The 10,273-nt window shown below is 50.8% G+C and overlaps 1 protein-coding gene across 1 annotated transcript; it reads left to right on the forward strand.

The window, feature by feature from the left end:
- On the forward strand, nucleotides 1–3,725 carry Il36b (interleukin 36 beta). Its single transcript, XM_027952075.2, has 4 exons — nucleotides 1–115; nucleotides 622–729; nucleotides 2,475–2,614; nucleotides 3,516–3,725. The coding sequence occupies exons 1-4, from the start codon at nucleotides 1–3 to the stop codon at nucleotides 3,723–3,725; spliced, it is 573 nt and encodes a 190-aa protein (XP_027807876.2).
- The last annotated feature ends 6,548 nt before the right edge of the window (nucleotides 3,726–10,273 follow it).

Below are 10,273 nucleotides of genomic sequence, written 5' to 3' on the forward strand. Positions count from 1 at the left end.
ATGTCTTCCTCCTCTCCTCCTCGCCTTGAGCAGCCGCAGACAGGCAGCTGTCCACCACCTCACACGCCCGTCCCCAACCCCAGCAGCTCCGAAGACCCCATGTTCACCCCGGAGCGTAAGTGGAGAGCCAGAAACCACCCAGCCCCACCAGAGATAGGGTGCAAGGACCCTGAGTCATTGGCTCAGCTGTAAATGTTATCTGCTTGGCTAAAATCTCAGAAATCTGCAGTAGAAAATCTCTTTTCTTACTGTCTCTGTTCCGAATTGCTTGTTTATTTTAACTAAGAGGGTAAAAGGGGAAAGAAACCAATGTAATGATGACCAATTAAGTAGTTTTTGTTTCTATAACTACCCAGAGACTTTACCCATCAGGAAAAAATAACCCCAGGAAAAAAAAGGGGAAGCAAATCTTTAAAATCTCTTGGCCCCATGAATGTGCTGAGATCCTTTCTGATGGTTTGATCCACAAACTGGTCCCACCTCATTTCCCTTTTCTTTCTCCCTCTTCTCAGAACAGTCAGCCTGTCTCGAGAACCCAGAAGCCAGTATTATCAGGGTGCAGCTGGGGTCCCAACGTTTGCAATAACAGTGCCTGTGTTCTGTGATTCTGTCTTCCGGCAGTTCAGGATAGGCCCATATTCTACACCATTCGTGACTCCCAACAGATGGTGTGGGTCCTGAGTGGAGATGTTTTAATAGCAGCTCCTTCAAGCAACAATGTGCAGCCTGGTAAGTGACATCAGAATCCACAGTTGCTCTGGCCGGGACCAGGAACACGAGTTCCATGAAGTGGGCTCTGGTCCTCACCAACTTCTGGGCAACATCCACAGGAAGGGCAGGAAAGAGCAAGATGGTCACCTTCCGTAAAAGGAAACCCATACCTAGAAGCAGGGGTGTAGGGATTGGCAGCTTTCTTACCTGAAGAATCCACCTTCAGGTTACTGGGGGACATCCTTTCAGGTATGGCTGACCTTGGAGTTTCTCTCCTCTAAATTCCAGCCATCACTCCCTCTGTCAAACTTCCCCATCTTTCCATTACACACTTCTCTAACTTGGCATCATCTCTTCTAATAATGGGGGCATGTTCCCTCCTTCCACCCAAAGCCAGCCCCTCTCGGCTTCTTTCCCTTTCTGCAGGACTTCTGCGTTGGATGGAGTCCCTCTCTCAGGGGGTACCCCACCTGTGTCCCCTGCGTCATCTCTACTGCTGCTGACAGACACACTCCAGTCTTAACACCTGCTCTTGATCCTTGCTGTCTCTTCCTGTTGCTGTCCCGTTGCCCTGTGCCCTTCAGAGGCTGATTTCCCTGGAGAGTTGCCCACACAGCTTGCCTGCACCTCACTTCCTTTTCACATTTGCAGCAAAACAATCTGACTTCTACACTGCTCTCTTCTCCCCCCTAAGGTCCCTCTTTCCAAGTGCATCTTCAAATGCCAAATCCCAAGGGCACCCTTCTCAGCTGTCCTGCTGTAGAGCAGTGCCGGTTACTCTCCACCCTCCACCTTCTTCTTCCGCAAGAACGCTCCTGGTACTGAGGTCCACTGGCTCCTCTTCTGAGTTCATCTTTATGACTCAACTTTCTCCCAGAAACCTCCAAATCATGGGGTTCTTCAGGGCCCCATCTGCAACCCTGCAGGCCCTGTGAAGGGGTGGGGAGCAGGTCCTGTGGTTGGGTGCATGGCTTCTCCTCTCATCACCTGACATTTGTGCTCCTGGCACACATCTCTCCGAACGATCTTCTCTGGCATCTCTAACTTCACATGCCCTGGGGTGGAACTGCAGAGACCTGTCTTCTCAAAACGGATGATGGCCCCCACTAGGGGCACTGCCCCCTGCTCTACTGGCTTGGGCCAGGAACACAGGAGGCATCTGGATGCCTGACCTCACACCTCCTCCATCCACCAGCGAGACCACTGAGTCTGTATTTCTAAGTCAGTATCATCTCCAGCTGGGACTGGCACCCCGCCCCCGCCCTCCTTCCCACTTCATTCATGGAACCTCCAATCCATTCTCCGCAGAGCCTCAGGAGGGACCTTCTTATGTGTAGAACTGAGCAGAAAGGACTTTCCTTTCCCTGTGAGCCCTTCTTCCAAGCCCCGATTTCTCTCTCTTCACTTAGTGGCCTTCCCTGAACTTTAAGGAGCATTCTTAGAAATCCCACACAACATCTCCACTTCTGGCTCATGGTTCACAACCTAAGTGTGTGGCCACATTTATCTGCCAGAGGGGTAGGAAATCTTATTTTTTATTTGGGGAAGCTCTGTGCCCTGGTGAACAATTAGGGTTCTCATATTCAGGAATAAAAAGGAAATGAGTTTCAGAAAAGCGACAAAGGGACCTGCCATGGCTAATGGGAGGAGCCATCTGGGGAAGTCCCTGACAGTCCCCCGTTAGCCTCCTGAGTGTGAGGCCAGAGGCCCAGACTCCCCTCTGTTCGAGGCCTGACCCTTCTCCATTCTTCCTGTGTTTCCAGTCACTGTCACCTTGATAGCCTGCAGGGACACAGAATTACACGATGAAGAGAAAGGCAACCTGGTTTTCCTGGGAATCAAGGGCAAAGACCTCAGCTTCTGCTGTGCGGAAGTTGAGGGTCAGCCCACGCTGCAGCTGAAGGTGAGTCGTGCAGTCGATGAGGGAAGCATAGCAAGTGGGCTTTTATCTTAACGGGTGACAGTGAAACAATATTCCTGCAATCCTGGGTTGTCCCACGCAAGGAAGGAAATCTGACCTGGCTGGTCCCCACGTACGTCAGTGGTGCCATTGGAGGGGGGGTACCACACTCGGGTCCATGCACAGCATGGCTCCTCGGAAAGCCAGAGGATGCACACAGGGATGTTCCTGAAAAGACAGGGGACGTGGCTTCTCTGTTCTCCGTCCTGATTTGCTACCCCCTAGGAGCCCCCAAGGGAATGGGAGGCTCCCACTTCAACAGACTATCACATTGACAAGTGGAGGGAGAGGGTTCATCTGGATTTCTGACAGTGTTTGTTTATATCCATGTACCCAAAGGAAGATCAGTAGGTACAAAGCCTCTGCTCATGATGGGAAGTGTAATGTCTGAATCGACGGGGAGGTTGGGACTCCAAAGAGTGCCCGGGTCTGCAGATGAAGGCACCCCGGGAGCTTCAGGGAAGAGAGCATGCCAATCCCTGTTACAGAGAAGACAGCACCTGTGTTGCAGAGCCAGGCTCCTGGAACCTGCTAGGTCCATGCCCTGACAGCCTGGTCCTACCCGACACCCCAGTGCTGGGAACTGACCCTGGGGAGCTCTATCACTGAGCCACATCCCCAGCCCTTTTTAAAATTTTTTATTTTGAGACAGGGCCTCACTAAGTTGCTGAGGCTGGCCTCAAACCTGCATTCCTCCTTCCTCGGCCTCCCAAGTTACTAGGATGATAGGCCACCATGCCCTGTATCCCTAGCCTCCCACCCTCCCTCCTGTGCACAGAGGGCTGAGTTAGCTTAGCTCCCCACTGCAATCCTCCTCACTAATGAGCCTCTTTCTCACCCCCAGGAGGTCAGTATCATGGAACTGTACAGGGAGAACAAAGCTCGGACGCCATTTCTCTTCTTCCACAGCCTAGAGGGCTCCACCTCTGCCTTTCAGTCGGCCTCCCACCCCGGCTGGTTCATAGCCACGTCCTCCACAGCCAAGCAGCCCGTGACGCTCACCCAGGAGAGGGGCCTCGCTAACACAAACTTTTATTTAGGTCGTGAGAATTAAATCCAGCCTGGTCGGAGGGTGACAGATTTCAGGATAGACTATCAAGCTGTCAGAGAATCCTTCTGCTTGAAAATACAGTGCCATCTGACCAGGTCACTATCCCCTACGAGGTCATCCGCAGTTCAGCCCATCCGTGGCCCACCTCATTCTGTCCCCCCTCAAACCTCTGTCCCTCTGTGCATCCACTTCTTCCCCATGTCCCTCGCCTGAGCACTGTCCCCACAGGAAACCTCAGAATCGCTTTTTATTCTTTCTTGGTCTCGACCCACTGTCCACTCAGCTGCCACATCCAGCTAAGTCAACCCCACATGCTTCTCACGTGACACCCTCCACCCTCTTCCTTCTGCCAATCATGGCCCGTCAATAAATGCCATAAGTAAATCCCATCAATAAAAGAACGCCATGTATTGATTTGGGGCATGTTTATTTAATACATCATATAATATAAACATTCTGTTTATACTATAAGTGTTGTCATAATATTAACATTACATCATATAAACATTTAATATAAACATACTATTCATATAACATGTTTACATTATAAACATTATGTTATAATATAAACATCATAATGTTTATAATCTCAAAAGATACATTGAAAAGATGAGATGAAAACATATCTTGATAAGCATGATGGATTCATAATCTAATTGGTTAATAATTCAATACACAGTGTATAGTTTGGCAATGATTAATTATTAACCATGATGAAATTAAATTAATCCACATTTCAGAGAATTATTCATATCAGTTACAATTTCTTCCAGGCAACTTCTCAGAGCTAATTGTACTGTCTTTTTTTTTTCTATCTAAAGCAGTTAGAAATAGAAGAACATATTAATATTTCCTTATTATCTCCTGGAATTGCAGTGGTCTTTTTCAATTCACAGCTTCTCTTGAGGGATAGTTTCAAGCCCGTTGTTCATTTTGTGAGACCCGTGTAGGTACAGCCTGCACATTCTCTACCAGAGCACATTTAGGGTGCCGTGTTCTGGAACACACAGCACACAGACATCCTTCAGCGTGACAAACCCTCCTCCCTCAGAAGGCCAGGCCCTCTCTGCCCAGGAAGCGCAGAGGTATCGGGTCTTGCGACGTATGCCCACTGCTGAGTTCAGTGTCCCAGCCAGGCAAGCTGGGTCCCCTACCCTGTCTTCCGGCATCACCTCCTGTTGCTTCCCTGCCAGGGGCTGTTCCAGAGACTTCTGAGCCCCCCCTCACGTCCTGTTAGCCTCCCTTTTGCTGTGAAAAGATTGGCTCTTCCAGCATTTCATGGCAGCCCCAGTGAGCAGCTCTCCCTGAGCCAGGGCTCCTGGGACACCCCGGGAGGACACTGGCAGGAATCTGCCTGGTGCTCACACAGGCATAAACCTAGAAGTGGGAGGGACCACAGGGACCTCTTGACCCATGGGGGTGGGAGCAGCTGCCCTCCCTCACCAGCACAGTTCTGAGTGGCACGGCAGGGCTGGACTCGAGACCCACCCCTGCAGAGGCTTCCCCCATTTCCTGCTCAACTCCCAGGCCCCTCTCTGGGCCCTGGACTCACCTTTGGTCACTCTGCGTACAAACCCTTGTCTCAGGCTCTGCTTTCTGGTGAGACCGATTCTATCAAAGCCAGACCTCTCTGCTCACCACCGGCATGTTGCACTCCTCACCTCTGTGCCCCTGTGTGTGCCTGGAACACATCTGCAGCCCATCTGCCACTGTGTACCCCACCTCCCCCAGATTCTCAATAGCCCAAATCTGCTTGCAAGGCTTAGAGGCCTCTCACCTTCCCCACGTCACTTCCTTTTGTGTTAAATCACATTTTTGCCTTTTCATCGGACAATTTCTTTCGTTGGACTTTGTGCTATTCTTGCCTCGGAATAACAGTTTCTACTACTATTGAAATAAATGAATCCTCCTTGCATGCCGTGAGGTCTGTGATAGCATCTGCCCGCTGATAGGGAAGCATGTCAGGCAGGATCCTGAATTGCAAAAGCAGAAGCAGCCATCGGCTTCGAGGAACATCTGAGGGACTGAGATTCCCTCAAAGAACATGCAATGGGGAAGCACAGAGAGGTTCTTGGGGCTTGCCTCTTCTGTTCCTCCTCCTTTCCCCCACGCCAGTGAGACCCAGGGACTGTGAGGTGGCTGGGACATCCACTTGGGTGTGCTGCAGAAACGAAGCACAGCCCAGAGCGTCCCCCAAGGTTGCCAGCCAGTGTCCACAGCCTGCCTCTCAGAGGGCTCAGCACATGAGAGTGTGCACATTTCCCAAGCCCCAGCACACGCATGCCGGGCACCACTGCATGGGCACACAGGAGAAGAAGCCCACGGGATTCACGGCTGCAACTTTTTTCTCTGACTCAGTCAGGTCTCAGCACAGGAGGACCCTAAAGATGGCTTGAAAGACTCGTGACAGTGAAGTTGGGCACATAGTAGGCACAACTGCAGAGCATGTGAGCCTGTAAATAGTGAAATCTATAGGAAGAATGGCGGGTGGTGTTGGAAAACAGTGTCACAGGGATGTGCTTGTAAATGTTTGCTTCCCAGCAACTCCAGGGGCCCTGGACATGGGCAAGAGACAGGCACCCACACTGCCCCATGGCCTCCAAGAGAGGGGCAAAGACACAGTGGTGGCAGGAGGGAGAAGAGGAAGAGGACGTGGAACCACAGAGGAGTCGGCATATCCCCTCCCTGGGTTAAGGTGTGTGATGCTCTTTGCTTGAACCTAAGCTAAGAATCAAAGGAGGAAGCCCAGGAAGAGGGATTTCTGTTCTGTCGGTATCAGAAAGCACTTCCCAAACATTGTGATTCCACAGTTTAAGAATTTGGGCATCCTGCAGAAATGCCTCCTTTGCAGGGAGCTAGGTGAATCCCTTGTCCATCCGCAGCATGAAGAGAATCATGCCAACATCAACACACAGGAGAAGCAAAGACAGACAGCGGAGTAGGAACACTCTAGAATCATATCTCCTGTTCAGTCTCTGAAGCATGGGCTCCTGTCTGTCTTTCCTCCAGTCTATGATTGGATACAGAGAGTCCGCCTGAATCTCCCCCAGTCAGCAACCTGGATGCTGGTCCGAGTCCACTTCAAGTGCTCCTACCGTCCTTCGTTTCTCCTGCTCTTTCCTTCCCTCAAATCCAGTTCCCTTTATTCTTTGGAAGAGAAACTTTTCAAGAATCTACAAACTTAAAATTGAAAATCTTTGCCTCCTACTTAGTCAAGAAGTTTGTTTTTATTTTGTCTGTGACCTAATGTGAACGGGGAACAAGAAAACACCTACACTGTCAATGAGAACGAAATACAAACATGCCAAAGACAGACGGACGGATGGACCGACCGGGTGCTGAGTCCCTTACAAGCAGAAGGTTCCTGATTATGACAATAACACTGAGCAGTCGGCCTAGGCCATATGGTTGGGTGTGACTCTTGAAATAAGTGGACATTAAAAAATGCGTAAATTTACCCAAGCATCACACTATGGCCCATAAAGACGTTCAACTACTATCCATTAATAAAAAAATTATGGCAGCGGAAAGTTGGTGGACCCAGCATGGAAGCCCAGTCAGTTACTTCTTCCAAGGCAGGATCTCCCAGGCCGAGCAGAAAGGGGTGCTCTGGTTAGGCCTCTTATCAGCAGCCACCAAGTGGCCACCCTGGGCACCCATTCTCTCACCCCTCTGCTGGTTATCTTGCCAGAGGAAGTCCAAGTCCAAGGACATGGCCAGGACCCCAGCCTTTGAGGCCCTCGGAGCCCCTGCTCACACTCCTGTCTTGACCTGCCATGTATTCCTCCCTCTTTAGGAAATGTTAATCATCAGCTGTCACTAATGAATTGGTGCATTTACTTTGTAAAAAAAAATAATAATAATAGAAACTTAAAACATATCAGATAAATCCAAATTCCTTTCCTCCAATCCTGGTTCCCCTCTCCCCACCCTAATGGTAATCATTGTTATGTGCTGGGATCCCTCTGATCTATTTCTCCACACATGGAATGTGGAAATACACAGGGTGGTTCTGTTGGTGCCTCTGTGCATGTATGTGTGTGTGTGCTTGCTCGAGTACATCTCCCTGATTAGTGTAACACCACCCTGTTTTTCTCTGTGCAATTTTGGGTTCAGCACCACAGCTGCCTAGAGGGCTCTCTCAGGATAGACCTCCTGTTTCTGCAGCAGCTGCCAGTCATTCCTTCCTAGATAGTTAGTTTCCATTTTCTGGGAGTTTCCCTTGTAAATAATGTGGCAACAGAGGTCCCAGCGCCTGCCTCCCACACACACCCACGACTTTCCTTACAAGAGAGAGCAAGTTGCCTGACTGTGGAGCATGCACATTCTTTATTTTCAAGCCCTCCCTGTGTCCAGGACAACTCATTGTCGTTCCGACTTGCTCATCCCTGATTACTAATAAACCACCCACCCCTCAGCACACTGCCATCGGACTCTGACTTCTGACTTCTCCACCCAAGCCTGTTCCCCGGAGCATCACAGTGACACCTCTGTTGCCTAATCCAGGACACGGTGTTTTAGGCCCAGCCTGCCCTGTCCTCAATCTCCACGCTCACCTGCGGGCCGTTCTGCAGCAAGCTGCTCCTGGGTTTTCCCCATCTCCCTGGATTTCCCTTCTGGCTCCCATTTCCTGGTTCCTCCCCAGGTGACCTCTGAAGGCTGAAGTTACTCAGGACTCATCCTTGGGTCTTTCTACCATCTCCCTGGCTGACACTAGGGATGCTCATGAATTTAAATTCTAGCTGTAATCCAGAAAATCAATCTCTGGCCCAGAACTCTCTCTTCACCCCAGATTTGACTGAGGGGGCGACCAATCTGGACTGTCTCAGAACTTCCAGGATGAATGTGTCACACCTGGAACCCTTAATTCTGCCTCTACCACCCCAAGGCTTCTCCATCTCAGCTCCTAGAGACAGACATCCGGAGGTTACCTTCTGTTTCTCTGTACCCTGAAACCCCTCAGTCACTCCATCACACCGCCATAGCTGCCACCAAAGTGCACCTGGCCTGCAGATCTGCCTCTCGTCGCCTGTCAGCAGTGCCCACTGAATCGGTCCTCCACGTGGAGCAGGGGTCACTCCACAAGGGAAATCTCAACCCTGGCATCCCATGTGTGGCCATTTGCATTTGGAAAGCAAAGCAGATTCTTCACCACGGATCACAGCCTGGAGGACCTGGCCCCTGCACCAACCCTACTCCAGGTGACTTTCTCTCTGTGACCATCTCAGCTATGGCAGTCTTCCCTGGAGGTGCCAAGTTCTCAGGGCCCCAGGACTGTCACCTACACTGGTTCCATACACGGTCCTCGACTTTGATTGGTTTATTCCCATCTATGGCTGCCTCCTTCAGGTCACCCCCTGATATGTCCCCATAGTTTCAGGTGCTGTGGTCTGGAGGTGACGTGTAAGGAGGTGACTTGTGAGACAACAGAGTATGAGAATGAACTTCCTCTGTATTTCCTATCTCCTACCTGCACAGTTCATTATCAGTGTATTCATTTCCCTTGGTCCTTCCCCACTTGACCCATTGCATTATTCCATTGTTATTTTCTCTCTTTTATTTTGGGGGCTGCTGGGGAAGGAACCTGGAACCTCCCTGGGGATGTGCCCTTGCTTGAAGCCCATAGGCCCTTTTTTCTTCTTGTCTCCAGCCAAGGGCTGAGCAGTTTTGCTCTACCATGCCCTTCCGCCATGACGTGCCACTTGGTCACAGGCCCAAAATCATTGGCCCCAACTGACCTTGGATGGAAACCTGCAAAATTGCGAGCCAAAACCACACTTTCCTCCTTATAAGTTGATTATCCCTCCCTTCCCTTCCCTCCTACGCTAGCTCTGTTTTCCCAGGTGGGGTGGCCCTCTATTCCCATGTTCTCCCTGGTGGGGTGGCCCTCTATTCCCATGTCCTCCTGGGTGGGGTGGCCCTCCACGCCTGTGTCTTTCCAGATGGCCCTCCATGCTGTGGACAGTCCCCCTCTGGAAGTGTCAATGAACCTGACTTTGTTGGGTCACAGAGTAGCCCCTTGTGGTTTCAGTTTAATGGGGCTAAAGCAGCATGACGGTCAGGCATGACCCTTCACAGCTGGACCCCAATGGCAGACCCAAGTGTGCATCATGACATCTTAAATCAATGGGCACACAGGCGGCTGCCCAGCGATGTGCCAGGTGCCCTCCACAGTGCTCCCCTGCCCCCAGGTTCAGCTGTTGGTCCAGCTTAACCCCAACAGTAGGCCTGTCTGGCATGGGGAGCGTCCATCCATACCACTGGTGTTGGCAGTGAACCAAGGATCGGGGTCTGCCGTGTTGATCATTAGGTTTTGAGGGGTGGTGTGACAGGTAGTGTCCCTCTTCCCCTCTTGAGTATGCACCAACAGAGAATTAAGACAAGGCTAAGTTTTTCATTCATTGATTTATTACAGTTGGTGCTGGTATTGACAGTGTGGACTTCCTACAAACCAACAAACAGAGCCAGGCCTGGTGGCTCCACAGTGCCCTGGCCTCCTCATGCGAGGATGGCCCCTCAACAATGAAAATCACAAGGGAGCAGGGTAGAAT

The sequence above is a fragment of the Marmota flaviventris genome, chromosome 14, assembly GCF_047511675.1.
Source record: "Marmota flaviventris isolate mMarFla1 chromosome 14, mMarFla1.hap1, whole genome shotgun sequence".
Lineage (NCBI taxonomy): Eukaryota > Metazoa > Chordata > Mammalia > Rodentia > Sciuridae > Marmota > Marmota flaviventris.

What these genes read in the sequence shown, in the direction of transcription:
- Il36b (XM_027952075.2), top strand. Translation starts at nt 1, where the DNA reads ATGTCTTCCTCCTCTCCTCCTCGCCTTGAGCAGCCGCAGACAGGCAGC. An exon ending in AAGCAACAATGTGCAGCCTG is followed by an intron (nt 730 to 2,474) that starts GTAAGTGACATC and finishes CTGTGTTTCCAG; the next exon opens with TCACTGTCACCTTGATAGCC. An exon ending in AGCCCACGCTGCAGCTGAAG is followed by an intron (nt 2,615 to 3,515) that starts GTGAGTCGTGCA and finishes TCTCACCCCCAG; the next exon opens with GAGGTCAGTATCATGGAACT.